At 53.2% G+C, this 16,195-nt stretch overlaps 1 protein-coding gene across 2 annotated transcripts; it reads left to right on the top strand.

The window, feature by feature from the left end:
- Positions 1-10,471: 10,471 nt before the first annotated feature.
- PODNL1 (podocan like 1) lies at positions 10,472-15,744 on the top strand. Of its 2 annotated transcripts, XM_047776871.1 has the most exons (10): positions 10,472-10,662; positions 10,792-11,019; positions 11,542-11,635; positions 11,927-11,991; positions 12,130-12,239; positions 12,497-12,653; positions 12,892-13,007; positions 13,695-14,352; positions 15,039-15,187; positions 15,318-15,744. In XM_047776871.1, exons 1-10 carry the CDS (start codon positions 10,660-10,662, stop codon positions 15,466-15,468), a joined length of 1,731 nt encoding a protein of 576 aa, XP_047632827.1. In that variant the 5' UTR covers positions 10,472-10,659; the 3' UTR covers positions 15,469-15,744. The 2 variants fall into 2 exon arrangements, with proteins under 2 accessions (XP_047632827.1, XP_047632826.1); XM_047776870.1 differs by having other exon boundaries at positions 10,472-11,019.
- Positions 15,745-16,195: the final 451 nt, after the last annotated feature.

Below are 16,195 nucleotides of genomic sequence, written 5' to 3' on the forward strand. Positions count from 1 at the left end.
GGATACTAGTCAGGTTCATTAGTACTGAGCCACAAAGGGAATTCCTTAATCAAATTTTTTTATTCAACAGATATATGAGGATATATGTTGGCAAGCCCCTCTCTCCTCTCAGCCCCAGCCATCCAATTCTTCCCTCAGAGCCAATCAACTTACGAAATTTTTAAATTTTTTGGCCACACCCGTAGCAGGATTTGGGGCGGGGATGAGGGATCAAACCCATGCCACAGCAGGGACCTGAGCTGCTGCAGTGACAACACCAGATTCTTAGCTGCTACATCGCAAGGGAACTCCTGAAAATTTTCAGTTTCTGAAGATGATGGATGTTGTTGGCCTCACCCTGCAAATTTTTTTCTTCACAAGTTGAAGCTCTACTCACACTTGTTCCTACTATATGTAGTAGTTTGAATGGTGATCCCTAAAAAGATGTCCTAACCCCCAGAACATGTGAGGATGACATAATTTGGGGGAAAAAAAAGACGTAATTAAATTACGGGTTTGAGATTATCCTGGATTAACTGGGAGTGCTCTAAATCCAAAGACAAGTGTCCCTTAAATGAGACAGAAGAGGAGAAACACACACACATACACACAGAGGAAAAGGCCACATGGAAATCAAGGCAGAGATTTCAGTGACGCAGCTACAAGCCCAGGAACATCAAAGACGGCCAGCAACCACCAGAGTGGAAGAGAAACCAGGAAGGAATCTCCAGAAGAAACCAAACATGCCAACACCTTGACTTTGGACTTCTAGCCTCCACAAATCAACATGAACCCATTTCTGTTAAGTCACTCAGTTTGTAGTCATTGGTTACAAGGGTCCCAGGAAATGAATACAATACATGTAGATAGAGTCCCTTGTGCATCCTAAATCTGGTCCATTAGTTTAAGAGGACACATTTTTTTGTTTGTTTATCTATTCCCCTTGTGCAGAATTTTTTTCTACTCACCCACACAACCTGTGTTCATCAATCGCCTGGTATGTGAGAGGCAGTGTTCTAGGGTTGGGGAGACAGTAGCGATTGTGGCCAAGTGCCCATCTCCACGGAGCTGACATTCAGGTAAGGGAGACAGATGGTGGAGAAATATATAAGTCAGAGTTTGAGAAAGGCCCAGGAAGAAAATAAGACAGGAAAGAGGAGACAGAGTCAAAAAAATTGCTTCTGACCTCGGACTTTGGTGAGGGGTTTTCTCTGTGGAAGTGACGTAGAAGTGAAGTAGAGTTGTTAGCGAGGCAAGAGATATTGTCACGCTAATAAACAAGCCTGGGGTGTTCCCATTGTGGCTCAGCAAAAACGAATCTGACTAGCACCCATGAGGACACAGGTTCCATCCTTGGCCTTGCTCAGTGAGTTAAGGATCTGGCATTGCTATGAGCTGTGGTGTAGGTCATAGATGAGGCTTGGATCTGACATTGCTGTGGCTGTGGTGTAGGCCAGCAGCTACAGCTCAATTTGACCCCTAGCCTGGGAAACTCCATATGCTATGGTTGCGGCCCTAAAAAGACAAAAATAAAATTAACAAGCCTGCGGGGGGGGGGGGGGGGTCCTTGTAAGTGGGTGTGTATGGCGGGGGGAGGGGCGGGGGGGGTACTGTGTGAGAGTTCTTCCAGAAAAATAAATTGCTGCTCCTTAGATGTCACAAAGAACTTAATACTCCAAATGTTCTGCTTGCTTCTCTCCACCTCCCCATCCTGTCCCCCTAATTTCTCCTTTCCTTTTGGTCAGGCAGGACCATGGGACTAATCCTGGCCAATGAGATGGAAGCAGAAGGGTAGCATGGCCCTTCAGAGTGGAAGCACTGCAAATGTGGTGGAGAGTCTGTCTCTTCCACTGCACCAGCAACGCAGAGGCTGCAGTTCAATGGTGCAACCTCAAAAAAAAGAAGACGGTGCAGCATCTGTTGGACAGGGTCCCTGAGTGACTCTGTGGCTCTGAGGCCCTGCTGCTGATCTGTTGAGATGGTGTGGTTCGGCTGATGGACTCTGATGTTAGTCATTGATCTTTGGGGGCATTTGTTATGCAGAATGATCTTCCCTGCCTGCATATATGTATTTGCACATATCTGTGTATATATATCTATATATATATGTATTTGCACATATCTGTGTATATATATCTATATATATATACATATATATATAGATATAGATATGTATAGATATAGATATAGATATACACACACATATATATAGTTGACCCTTGAACAATGTGGGGTTGGGGGACCATCCCTCTGTATAGTCAAAAATCCACGTATGATTTACAGTTGGCCCTCTGGATTGCATAGTTCTGTAGTATGAATTTAGTGGGGAAAAAAAATCCATGTATCAATGAACCCATGTAGTTCAAGGGTATATATGTGTGTATACACACACACACACATACAATATGAGTGTATATAAAATATGTGGAGGAGTTCCCGTCCTGGCACAGTGGTTAACGAATCCAACTAGGAACCATGAGGTTTCAGGTTCGATCCATGCTCTTGCTCAGTGGGTTAATGATCCAGCGTTGCCGTGAGCTGTAGTGTAGGCTGCAGACGCAGCTTGGATCCAGCGTTGCTGTGGCCCTGGTGTAGGCCAGCGGCTTCAGCTCCGATTAGACCCCTAGCCTGGGAACTTCCATATGCCACGGAATATGGCCCAAGAAATGGCAAAAAAAAAAAAAAAAAAAAAAGGCAAAATAAAATATGTGGAGTTCCTGCTATGGTGCAACAGGATTGGTGGCATCTTTGCAGTGTCAGGCAGAGTGGGTTAAAGGACCCATTGCAACTGCAGCTAGGATCTGATCCCTGGCCAGGGAACTCCATATGCCACAGGGCAGCCAAAAAGAAAAAAAGATGTATATATAGTATATATGTGTATATATACACATATAATACAGTTGATATACATATCCTTTTACATATATATGTATATATCCTTTTGTTTTTATTTATTTATTTGCTATACCTATAGCACATGGAATTTCCCACGACAGGAATCAAACCCACACCACAGCAGTAATCAGAGTCCCAGCAATGACAATGCTGGATCCTTAACCTACTGAGCCACCAGGGAATTACCTGTATATCCTTTTACATATATGAAAATCAATATGTATGAAAGGAGATTTATTATGAGGAATTGACTCATGTGATTACAGAGGATGAGAAGCCCCATAAGCTGCTTTCCGGAAGCTGGGGACTCAGGAGAACTGGTGGCATGATTACAGTCTGAGGCCTGAGAACAAGAGGAACCTGATGGTGTACATCTCAGTCCTGGGACAAGAGAAGACTGAGGTCCCAGCTCATGTGGGCAAGACAAGAGAAAAGGGGCCACCTCAGAGTTCCCATTGCAGGTCTGCTCGGCAGCAACAAACCTGACTTGTATCCACAAGGACACGGGTTCAATTCCTGGTCTCGCTCAGTGGGTTAAGGATCCGGCATTGCCGTGAGCTGTTGTGTAGGTCTCAGATATGACTTGGATCCTCCGTTGCTGTGGTTGTGGTGTAGGCTGGCAGCTGTAAATATGATTTGACCTGTAGCCTGGGAATTTCTATATGCCATGGCTGCGGCCCTAAAAAGACAAAAAGAAAAGAAAAGGGGCTGCCTCTTTCTTTTGCTCTTTCTTCCTTTTGTTCTCTTCCAGCCTGTCATGGACTGGACGATACTGGTGCATACTGGGGAGGGCCATGGAGTTTACTGAGTCCACTGATTCTTTTTTTTTTTTTTTTTTGGCCACATCCACGGCATGCAGAAGCTAAGGACAACCTACGCTACAGCAGTGACAACACTGGATCCCTAACTGCTAGGCCATCAGGGAATCCCCAATTCTAATGCTAATATCTAGAAACTCCCTCACAGATGTGCTCAGAAAAAAATGTTTAATCTGAGCATCCCATGACCCAATAAAATGTTATATTATTTTATATTTGACACATACAACAAACCGTCACCAATCCACAGCAGGCACATCTTCGGTTTCCCCAGATACTTTCTTTTTTCTTTTTTTTTTTTTTGTCTTTTTGCTATTTCTTGGGCCACTCTCGGGGCATATGGAGGTTCCCAGGCTAGGGGTCGAATTGGAGCTGTAGCTGCTGGGCTACACCAGAGCCACAGCAATACGGGATCCAAGCCGCATCTGCAACCTACACCACAGCTCACAGTAACGCCAGATCCTTAACTCACTGAGCAAGGCCAGGGATCGAACCCACAACCTCATGGTTCCTAGTCAGATTCGTTAACCACTGAGCCAGGATGGGATCTCCTCCCCAGATACTTTCAGGTTACTTTCTGACCCTCCTTCTCCATTCATGGCCACTGCTGGCTTCTCTTCTGCCCACCCCTCATGTATAAGCAACCCTTAGGGATCTTTTGACTCCCTTCTCTTTTCCTTCTAGACTTTCTCCTTGGCTAATGTCATCCATGCTATGGCTTCAACTCTCATCTCTATGGATGTCCCCTGTGTCTACTAGGACTAGATTCAAGGTTTTTAAAAATTATTTTATTTATTTATTTATTTATCCTTTTTAGGGTCATACCTGTGCCATATGGAAGTCCCCAGGCCAGGGGGCAAACTGGAGCTGCAGCTGAGGCCTATACCACAGCCACAGCAACGCCAGATCCGAGTGGACTCTGTGACCTACGAGACAGCTTGCAGTGACACTGGATCCTTAACCCATTGAGTGAGGCCAGGGATTGAACTGGCATGCTCATGATTACTATGTCAGGTTCTTAACCCACTGAGCCATAGTAGCCACATTCAGTTTTTTAAAGGATGAGGGGGAGAGGAGAAATGAAAGAGAACTGGTGGCTTAAACTGAAGAGCTGTCTCTTTTCCTCTCCTGGTCAAGATGACTGGAGCTGGTTGTGTGGAAAGGCCTGAAATTCCGTGTGCTGCTTTGATGTCTTTGAGCCTCCCAGGGACCCAAAGGCCTAACTATGAGTTTCCTCACTTTTGTCAGATGTGCACCCCCACCCCCAAACATCTGACTAGTTTTTCTTTCTTTTTCTTTTTTTCCTTTTTAGGCCACCCCATGGCATATGGAGTTCCCAGTCTGGGGATCGGATCTGAGCTGCATTTTCCACCTTAGTCACAGCTGCAGCAACACTGGATCCTTAACCCACTGTGCAGGGCTAGGGATAGAACCTGTATCCCCATGCTCCAGAGATGCTGCCCATCCTGATCTGTTTGCACCACAGAGGGAACTCCTGACTTGTTTTTCCATCAGCAAGACCAGCCTTGCCTACTCTGGTCCTCGACCTAATGGGTTTCACCTCTCTACTAGACTGAGAAATTATTCAAACAAGTCAACCACATCCTTCTATGGGAACTAGAGGTCACCCCACCCTTTTGTCACTACCAAGCTTGTCTCCTGCAGCCACTGCTTCCTGGCTCTGCCCCCGAATGCACCCCTATCATATGGTTCAGTGTCCTCTTCCAGTTCTGGCCTGTGAATATATGTGTGACTAAATAACTGATGATCTCATCCATCCAAGGTTAGGTGTCATGTGTTTGGTCATCTTGTACTATTTAGGGCATGTGATCCCTCATTCACAAATGGGGCCAAAAGAGGTGATCAAAACACTGCTTCGTCCATGGATAGCACAGCCTTCCAGGGTATGTGAGATCCAGGTTCCTTTCATCCACCATTCAAGGCCTCTGGTTCTAATGTCATATTGTGGCCAAGATGGCTGATGGAGTTCCAGCCATCATGTCTACATCCTAACAGTAGGAAATAGAAAGGCAATCCACTTTCCTCAGCTTACATAGTCACATGGCTACGTCTACTCCCAAGGGAGCCTGGGAAATGTAGTTCTTTATTCCAGACACCCATAAGCCCAGCTACAGGTCACTAATTTCATGGATTGGGTTCAGATCCTAAAGGGCTTATCAGCCACATGAAGGCTGATTAAGGAGTTTGGCCTTAGCCTCAGGGCTGAATGCCAACCGAGGATGAGAAGGGGCAGCCCCAAGTTGTGAGCCTTGGGGTCATTAACTGGTACTGAGTTAAAACCCCTCCTTTCCTGAGGAGTTCCCGTTGTGGTGCAGAAGAAATGAATCTGACTAGGAACCATGAGGTTGTAGGTTCAATCCCTGGCCTTGCTCAGTGGGTTAAGGATCTGGTGTTGCCGTGAGCTGTGGTGTAGGTCACAGACACGGCTCGGATCTGGTGTTTCTGTGGCCGTGGCATAGGCTGGCAGCTGTGGCTCCGATTAGACCCCTAGCCTGAGAACCTCCATATGCCACAGGTGCAGCCCTAAAAAAGATAAAAAAGAGACCAACCTCCCCTCTTTCCTCTTCTAATTGGAAAACCACAATTTCCATCAACTTCTTAACCCCTCCTCACATCAACCCTGTCCCTTCTTCCCCACCATCCAAAATGAGACCAGATTGCTGCACTAGCTGTCCACAGTGTTACTGCAACTGTCCCTTGTCCCCCTGACTCCTCCCTCCCTACTCTGAGATGAGAGCCTCAGGGAACCAAGAGCCACCAATACCCTCTTCCCATGCAAACCTCCCCACATGTACAGACACAGTCTTACATGCATTTCATAAGATTGCACTAAATGCGATTCTGCCAGGTTTCGTGTTGGTGGACCATGTACATTGCAGGCAAGGCAGTGGAGGAGTGGACTGGGCTGGGCAGAGCTGGGCTGGACTAGACCAGGCTGGGCACTGCACAGTGTGGAGAAGAGGAGTTTGCTGTAGAACATAAAGCCAGTGGGTCATTTACAAGAGTGGTGGTTAGGTTCTTAGCCAATCAGCACATTCCAACTCTCTGGCTACAGGGACAGATTCCAGATGGACGTGTGACCAAAGCTAGACCAATGACATATAAGCTTGGGGTTTTCAGCTGGACTAAGGCTGGCACTCCATAGAGAAGCCTACTAGTAGAGCTGAGAAATAGAGAATACATCCTGAGGATGTCATTTGAGCCCCTGGATCCAGCTATGCCTGAAAGACACACCATCAACATTTCCATTCATGAGTCAATAAATACCCTTGGTTGCCTTAGTTAGTTTGGTTTGGATTCTCTGTCCTTTGCAACTTTAAGAGGCCTAAACTTACACTGCTTGGTTCTCAGTGCTGCTGCCCCTGGGCTAGGTTCAGTGCAGTAGTGCAGTAATTCCCTGGGGCTGGGCCCTTTACTCTGTTAGGGAGAATGAAGGGCTTCTATACAATGTCCAAGCTAGTTACTGTCAGTCCCACATGGAGTACTTGCAGTGGGGCCTGTTGTGCTCTTCTGGTCAAAGCTAAGATCTATCTTCTGTCCTAACCCTAAGGGTCCCCTCTCATGAGGCCACAAAGTCCTGGGAAATATCAAATGACTACCTCTTTGGGTGCAAGTTTCCTCCTCTGTAGAAGGGGAATTAATAATACAGACACCCTGAGTTCCCTGGTGTCCTAGCGGTTAAGGATCTGGTATTGGCACTGCTGTGGTGAGGGTTCCATCCCTGGCCCAGGAACTTTTGCATGCCATGGGCACAGCCAAAAATAAATAACTAAAAAATAAAAATAAAGACAAAACAAAACGAAAAACCCCAGGAGTTCCTGCTGTGGCTCGGCAGTAATGAACCTGACTAGTATCCATGAGGATGCAGGGTTTGATCCCTGGCCTCGCTCAGGGGGTTAAGGATCTGGTATTGTTGTGAGCTGTGGTATAGGTCGAAAACTCAACTGGGATCTGGCGTTGCTATAGCTATGGTGTAGACCGGAAGCTGCATTTCCAATTCAACCCCTAGCCTGGGAATTTCCACTTGCCATAGGTACAGCCCTAAAAAAAAAAGAAAAAGAAAAAAAAGAACAAAGAAAAATCCAGACCCCCTCTCTATCATTCTCCCACATCTTAATCCCTTCTTTCTACCTACCTGATATATTTCATTCACTTTAGTCTCCCCAAGTCTTGACTCCCAAGCCCCCTATAATAAGTGCTGTCGGGGGCCCTACCATGCCCCCCTCAGGCCTTACCATCAGGCATCTAATATCCCTTTAGGGATGAGCCTGCTCTACCCAAAGTGCTGGGGAATTTAGGGTCCTTGGGGGCAGCCCTCAACCAGTGACGGATGGAGGGAGTTGCAGGATCAATACCCGAGCTTGGAGATCCCACTGTGGTGCAACAGGATCGATGGCAGGCGTCTTCAGAGCACTGGGAGTCAGGTTTGATTCCCAGCCCGGCACAGTGGGTTAAGATCCCGCGTTGCCACCGCTGCAGCTTAGGTTGCTACTGCAGCTGGGATCTGATCCCTTGCCCAGGAACTCCGTATGTCACGGGGCAGCCAAAAATGAAACAAACAAACAAACAAAAAACCCAGCTCTCTCACCCTTCAGGTGGGATGACTCTGATTTCCCAGAGTTCCCCAATGGGACTGAGTCCCAGCTGCCTACAGTGGGAATTTACTTGATAACGAGAGTGACCAACCATCCTAATGTGCCAAGGACTGAGGATTCCTAGGATGCAGGGTTTTGAGAGAGAAAATTGACAAGTTCTGGGCAAGTTGATTTTCCTAGCTGCAATCATTGATTTTTTAATTTTATTTTATTATTTTTTACAAACCCTTGTGTCAAGGGCTGACTTTCAATAGATGGAAGCGAGGGAGCTGCTCTACTAAGAATGAAACCCAACCCAGGAATTCCTGCCGTGTCTCAGTGGTAACGAAACCAACTAGTATCCACAAGGGTGAGGGTTCGATACCTGGCCTCGTTCAGTAGTGTAAGGATCCAGCACTGCCATGAGCTGTGGCGTTAGGTCGGCAGCTACAGCTCTAATTTGATCCCTAGCCTGGGAACTTCCAAATGCTGTGGGTGCGGCCCTAAAAAGCAAAAAAGGAAAGAAACTCTGATCCAGAAGCTGGCCGTCTACAAATGGTTTAGCACTAGGTTCCCCACGAACAGGCTGTGCATGCGGGTAAGGGGGTGGCCACGCTTTGGTAACTCATTGGTTATTGATGGCTCTTTTCCTTCCCTTTGCCCCATCCCTGCCCCCGACAGCTGCTATTTCTGAGACAAATGCCATTCAATCCTCACCCCAATCTCTGTTTCTGAGAGGCCCTATCCTGCTTCATGCCCTTTTAGCAGCCGTTCACCTCAACAACTCCCACCTGAGCTGAGCCCTTGCGGGGCAGATGCCATGCTTAGAACTTTCTTCCCACTCCCTGATTTTGTCATATGACAGCCTTCTAAGGAACGGTCTTCCGTCATCTCCATTTACATGTGGGACAGCTGAGGTTCAGGCAGGAAAACGGTCTGCTTTAAATCCCACTGGTAAGGGGGATGTGACCTGCTGCTCGGCTGTTGAGGGCCTGGGATGTGCCGGGTGCTGTCTCATCTACTTCCTATGCATTACCTCATTTAATCCTTTTTTTTTTTTTTTCTTTTTAAGGCCAAACCTGCCGCATATGGAGGTTCCCAGGTTAGAGGTCGAATTGGAGCTGCTGCAGCTGCTGGTCTACGACATAACCACAGCAACACAGGATCCAAGTGCATCTGCCACCATGCCACAGCTTGTGGCAATGCCAGATCCTTAACCTATGGAGAGAAGCCAGGGATTGAACCTGCATCCTCATGCGCACTATGTTGGGTTCTTAACCAGCTGAGCCACAACGGGAATGCCTATCTCATTTAATCTCTGTTTTTCTTTCTTTTTTTTTTTCTTTTTAGGGCCGCACTAGTGGCATATGAAAGTTCCCAGGCTAGGGGTCGAATCAGAGCTACAGCTACCAGCCTACACCACAGCCACAGCAAAGCAGGGTCCGAGCCACATCTGTGACCTACACCACAGCTCATGGCAATGCAGGATCCCTGGCCCACTGCACAAGGCCAGGGATCGAACTCGCATTCTCATGGATACTAGTCAGATTCGTTTCCCCTGGGCCGCAATGGGAACTCCCTCATTTAATCTTTACACTACTCCCAGGAGGTGAGACAACCATTCCCCTGCTTTGCAAAGTGGGAAACCAAGGACCAGAGTGGTGGCGGTGCCCAGGTTCAAGCCCAGGCAGGCTGCCACTGAACACACATCCTTAACCACCAGGCTGGTGCCTCAATACATGTAATTTCCTTTCGGGCGGTGGCTGTGGCCATTTGGGGACGGGGGAGTCTGGCTGCCAGTGAAGCCAGCTGGCAGGGCGGAGGAGGGGCCCAAATGGCAGACCTGGCCTGGAGCCCCCAGTCAGGAGTCTGGACTGGCAGGCTGAGCCCAGGTCTGCCCTGACCCCTCGCTGCCAGCCCTGGGTTCTTTGGGGACTCTCCCATGCCCTGAAGCGTCCTCCGCTCCTCTGCCCCCACCCCTATTTCTGCGGTCGGCCCAAATACCAGACAGGGCGAATCTCAGCTTTCCCCCAAACATTCCTCGCTCCTGTGGCCCGGCCCAGGCTGGCCGAGGTTACGCAAGCAGCGCTGGGGTGGTGGTGGGGCGCGGAGGGTGGTGGGTGGGACGGAGGGATGGGCTGGCCTGTCCTCACCACCCCATCCGGCGCCTGCCCGCCCTCTGCAAGGCGGGGAAAGGATGGGCCAGCTCCCCTCAGCCCCTGGGAGAACAGGCTGGTGGGAGGGAGGGTGGCCTGTGCCGAGAGATGGGGGGCGGTGGCGGCCCAGGCAGAACCTCCAGGAGGTGACCGCCTGGTTTCCATTAGGGAGCCCTGGTCAGCAGTTTGGGCAAGACGGCAGAGCTGGGGCTGGCTATGGTAAGGTGGGGCAGGGGAGTATCTGAGGGTAGCGCCTGGCCCCCCTCCCCCCCATGCGGGGATGCTCCTGTTGCCATGGTGACCCGGTGCCCAGCCTGGGGACACCCTGACCTGTGGCTCAACTCCCAGCGGCTAAGCCTATTGCTGCTTCTCCTGCTGCTGCCTGGCCCCTCACCCGCCCTCGGCATGGAGGAGGACGCCTCCTTCCCCCACCTGGGTGAGAGCTCACAGCCCCCGCCCCGGGCCTGCCCCCCACGCTGCTCCTGCCCCCGGGCCGACACAGTGGACTGCGATGGCCTAGAGCTTCGGGTGTTCCCGGACAATATCACCAGGGCAGCTCAGCACCTCTCCCTGCAGGTGGGGTCTGGGCTGGGGGGTGCTGGGGGTGCAGGGAGGCACCCAGTGGGAAGGAGGAGCATGGGGAGGGCTGGGGTTGAGGGTGATGGGGTGGGGTCTGCGTGCAGGGCTGAGGCATGGGGCATGTGTGTCTTGGCACTGATGGAAGTTGACCTTGATGAGAGTGTGGGGGTCTGTGGGTCAGGCGAGAGGAGGTGAGGGTACAGTTATTGGAAGTTGAAGGGCGGAGGGCTTAGGGGTGTCAGGGGTCAACATCTCGTGGGTTATGGGCTGGCTTGGGGTCAAAGTGATGGGGCGTCTGGGGTCAACCATAGGGGTGGATGGGGTGTTGGGGGCCAATGTCTTTTTGGTTATGAGGTTGTTATGAGGTAATGAAGCACTTGGGATCAAGTATGGGGTGAGGGGATGTCGGGGATCACGGGAAGCTGAGAATCAGGGGTCATTTGTTGAGGGCCAGGGTCATGGGAGTCAGGGTGTGACTGTCCCCCTTGCCCGCCACTCCCCCCCCCCCCCGCCCTGCAGAACAACCAGCTCCAGGAGCTCCCCTACAATGAGCTGTCACGCCTTAGTGACCTGCGGACCCTCAACCTCCACAACAACCTTATCTCCTCTGAGGGTGAGGGGGACAACGGGAGGCAGTCCCTTCTTGGCCTGATCCCTGCGGTCCTCTCCCTCCCCAGCTCGGTCTGTGGGCAGCTCTGTGGCAGTTCCCAGAACTGCCCTTTGCTGAGCAGGATGGAAACTCAGGGGATAGGGGTGGGGGGCAGGGGCTGTGGCTTATGAGGACATGGGGGCGGTGCCTAGGGGAGCCTCTGCCAGTCCCCCAGCTGGATGGGAGCACAGACTGCCCCCCTGCTCCCATCCCACACCAGGCCCGGGGTCCCCTCACCTTCCGCCTCACTCACAGGCCTGCCCGACGAGGCATTTGAATCCCTCACGCAGCTGCAGCACATCTACGTGGCCCACAACAGGGTGAGCCCCCCACCCCTGCCTCAAGGCCTGGCCTTTCAGGGGAGCAGCCAGGCTTGGGTCACATGGCCAAGCATGGGACAGCATGGGATCGGGGGCTGGAACGGGACCACCTGAACCAGTATGGCTGTGTCTCCGCAGCTCTCTGTGGCCCCCCAGTTTCTGCCCCGCTCCCTCCGTGTCGCAGATCTGGCTGCCAATGAAGTGACAGAGATCTTCCCGCTCACCTTTGGGGAGAAGCCGGCACTCAGGTAACCCTGGCCCTGCTCCCTGCCTCCAGGGTCTCAGATATGCCTGGGGTGGCTCACCACCCTGGTGTCTGGGGGGGGCGGTCATGAGCCTAGCCTGGGATCTGGGGGGGAGACAGGGCTCAGGATGCTCTGTGTGGAGAACTGCAGACGGGAGCAGAAAGCACACACACACACACTCTGAAGACAGCTCTGAGCTGGGGTGCAGGGTGACAGGGAGGCCAGGGCCAGGCTGGTGGCCGGAGTCTGGCTCCCCTCAGGTCCGTGTACCTCCACAACAACCAGCTGAGCAATGCCGGCCTGCCCCCTGACGCCTTCCGCGGCTCCGAGGCCGTCGCCACCCTCAGTCTCTCCAGCAACCGGCTCAGCTACGTGCCGCCCAGTCTGCCGCCCTCACTGGAGCGGCTCCACCTGCAGGTGCCCCTCCTTCACCCTCCCAGCCCACATTCCCATCCTCTTTGGGCCCCATGCCCCTCTCTCCTGGGGAACCCTTGGCCTCCTTGGAATCCCAGCAGCCAGAATAGTGTCTCTTTTAGTCTCTTCCACTGGCACAGGTCACTCACAAGCCCTCTGAGCAACCTCACTCAAGCACCCTCCTGGGCTCACTGTTGCCTCTGTCCTGGACCCTCAGTCTCATTCTCTCCTCCCTTCTCAGAACAACATCATTTCCAAGGTGCCCCGAGGAGCCCTGAGCCGCCAGACCCACCTCCGTGAGCTCTACCTTCAGCACAACCAGCTGACGGACAGCGGCCTGGATGCCACCACGTTCAGGTGGGGCCTGGGACAGAGGGTTCAGGGGTGCAGCCTCATACCAGCAGTAAGGGCTGAGGTTCACACTCCAGGGGCCCCAGCCCTCCAACCCCCACCTCTATATGGCCTCCCATGGAGAGTGCCTACTCGGTACCAGGCTGAGCCAAGTATCTGGCAGCATCCTGGCCTCCAACCACCTGGGCCAGTCTTTTTTTTTTTCCTTTCTCACCGGTGGCATATGGAAGTCCCTAGGCAAGGGGTCAAATTGGAGCTGTAGCGGGCTGGCCTATACCACAGCTACAGCAACATGGAATCTGAATCACTGCAGCTCGCAGCAACACTGGGTCCTTCAACCCACTAAGCGAGGCCAGGGATTGAACCCACATCCTCAGGGATACAGTCGGGTTCTTAATCTGCTGAGCCACAACGGAAACTCTGGGCCGTGGTCTTATTACCCAATGTCACAGCTGCCACATGATCTTAGACCCAGAACTCTGTCCTGATCACCCCCACATCTAACCCTCAGGCTGGAATCTGCCTTGATCACCCCCAGGTTTACCTCCTATCCAGATCTCTCAGCTTATCACCCCAAGTTGGAATCTGCAGCTTATACCTCTCAGGACCATTCCACAACTCCCCCCCACCCAAGATCCACCAGGTCTCCCACTCTGGTGTCCAGCCTGACGCCAGCCTTCTCTCTCCTGCCAGCAAGCTGCACCGCCTCGAGTACCTGGACCTGTCCCACAACCAGTTGGCCACAGTGCCTGCTGGCCTGCCCCACACCCTGGCTGTGCTGCATCTGGGCCGCAACCGCATCCGCTGGGTGGAGGCAGCCCGGCTGCGCGGCATGCGGGGCCTGCGCTACTTGCTGCTGCAGCACAACCAGCTGGGAGCGACGGGGCTGCCAGCCAGGGCGCTGAGGCCGCTGCGGGGCCTGCACACGCTGCATCTCTATGGCAATGGGCTGGACCGCATGCCACAGGCGCTGCCCCGTCACCTACGGTCCCTGGTGCTGCCCCACAACCGTGTGACCATGTTGGGTGCCCGTGACCTGGCCGCCACACCTGGCCTGGCTGAGCTAAACCTGGCCTACAACCACCTGGCCAGCGCCCGTGTGCACCGCCGGGCCTTCCGCCGGTTGCGTGCCCTACGCAGCCTGGACTTGGCTGGCAACCAGCTGACCCAGCTGCCTGCTGGCCTGCCTGCCAGCCTGCACACCCTGCGGCTGCAGCGAAACCAGCTGCGAGCCCTGGAGCCTGAGCCACTGGCCGGCCTGGACCAGCTTCAGGAGCTCAGCCTGGCGCATAACCGGCTACGTGTGGGTGACATCGGGCCTGGCACCTGGCATGAGCTGCCGGCCCTCCAGGTCAGGGGCGGGCTAGTTAGCCACACTGGCTGTCCACAGGTGTCCCCATGGCCCCTCCAGCCCCCTGCCTGCCCAGCTCTTCCCCAAGGTCCTGAGATGCCACAAAATGGGCCCCTGCTGTAGGCCCTTCCTGGGGAAGATGAGGCAGATCCAGCCTCCAGGCCTTTGCCTGTGTTATTTCTGCTACCCAGCTCTTTGGACCCTCCTCCCCACCTCCCCAGGGAATACCGCAGCCTCCTTCTGGATGCTGTAGAGGCCACAGAATTTAGTGCATCTGTGGGTGCCAGGCACTGTTCTAGGTATTGGAGATGCTGCTGGGCACAGAACGACCCAACTCCTGGCCCCTGTCACAAACATCCTAGTTAGGGAGAGAGCAACCAATGATGATCATAGGCAAACAAGAGAGTGTTAGAAGAGCATGAGGAGGTAGAGGAAGTACCACAGTTCCGAGTGACTAAGCGAATCAATGGTCCCCACTGCACAGAATAGGGCCTGCCTGAGAGGGGACTCAGTTTACCTGTCTTGAAGGGAGGAATCTGGCAGCAGTGAAGTAGGTGAGGAGATGGGAAAGACTGGACTGGGCGTAGCAGGAGAGGAGGGCCAGGAGGAGAGTAGTTTGGGGCTTGGCTGAACAGGTGGCCCAGGGCCTGGGGCTGCCACGGCGCCGTCTCTGCCCGCCTGCCCAGGTGCTGGACCTCAGCCACAACGAGCTGTCCTTCGTGCCCCCCGACCTGCCTGAAGCCCTGGAGGAACTGCACCTGCAGGGCAACCGCATCAGCCACGTGGGCCCCGAAGCCTTCATCAGCACGCCTCGCCTGCGTGCCCTCTTCCTCAGGTACCCTGTAGGGGGCCAGGCCAGGCAGGTCCAGGTGGACAGGGGAGGGCTGTGGGCTGTAGTGGCCCCTGAGTGGGCCCAGGTGGGCCCCTCCCTTAGAACCCAAGCCCACACCTGCCTCTCCATCCAGGGCCAACAGGCTTCACATGACCAGCATCTCGCCAGAGGCCTTCCTGGGCCTCCTGCATCTGCGCATGGTGGACACAACGGGTAACCCTGAGCAGGTCCTGGTCCGGCTGCCGCCCATGGCCCCACGTCGGCCACGGTCAGCGGGTGCCTAAGCCTGGAGGGGCCCAGGAGAGCAGCCCAGACCCCTGGGGTTCTGCTGGGCCATGGACTAAGAAGACTAAGACTCCCCTGTGGCCTCAATCTGGCTCTCCCAGGCCTGGAGAGCTGGGCCTGCCTAACCTGTGCTGGCCAGGATGCTGGGACAGGGTGCCATCTCAATACACAGAGAGCTCCGGGAGAGACTGAAGCCTGCAACTCGCACAACAGGTGTTCAGACCACTCCCATCCCGTGAGGATGGGGATGAAACAATAAAGCCTAGCTCTTTCAAGTGCTTGCCACCACTCAGGTGCTCTTCAGCTTGTGGGAGGGAATCTCATCATCCCCGTGTTCAGCCGGGAAAGGTGCTCTTTGGGATGCTAGGTGGGTCGGGCAATTTGGTCCAGGTCCTGCGGCCAGTGGGCGGCAGGGCTGGCTTTCGAGGCCCTGAAATACACATGGGCCACCAAGCACCACCCCATATGACTTGACCACGTGTGGAAACCCCGACACACTTGAGGCTGAAGAGACATGTGCAGATGCCTGCAGGCAGGCCAGAGGCCCTCAGGACACTTGTATGGGCCTTCCTACCTGTCCCTGCAGTACGGGTGTGCACAGAACACATTGCACAGGCACGCTCCCCGCCAAGCCACTCCTCCCACAGGCACCTCTCCATCTGCTCTCAGGGGAGCTGTGTGGGGGAGACCTGGCCCTGTGGGCAGAGGCAAGAAATGAAGGCAGGC

Source organism: Phacochoerus africanus, chromosome 4, assembly GCF_016906955.1.
Source record: "Phacochoerus africanus isolate WHEZ1 chromosome 4, ROS_Pafr_v1, whole genome shotgun sequence".
NCBI classification, from domain to species: domain Eukaryota; kingdom Metazoa; phylum Chordata; class Mammalia; order Artiodactyla; family Suidae; genus Phacochoerus; species Phacochoerus africanus.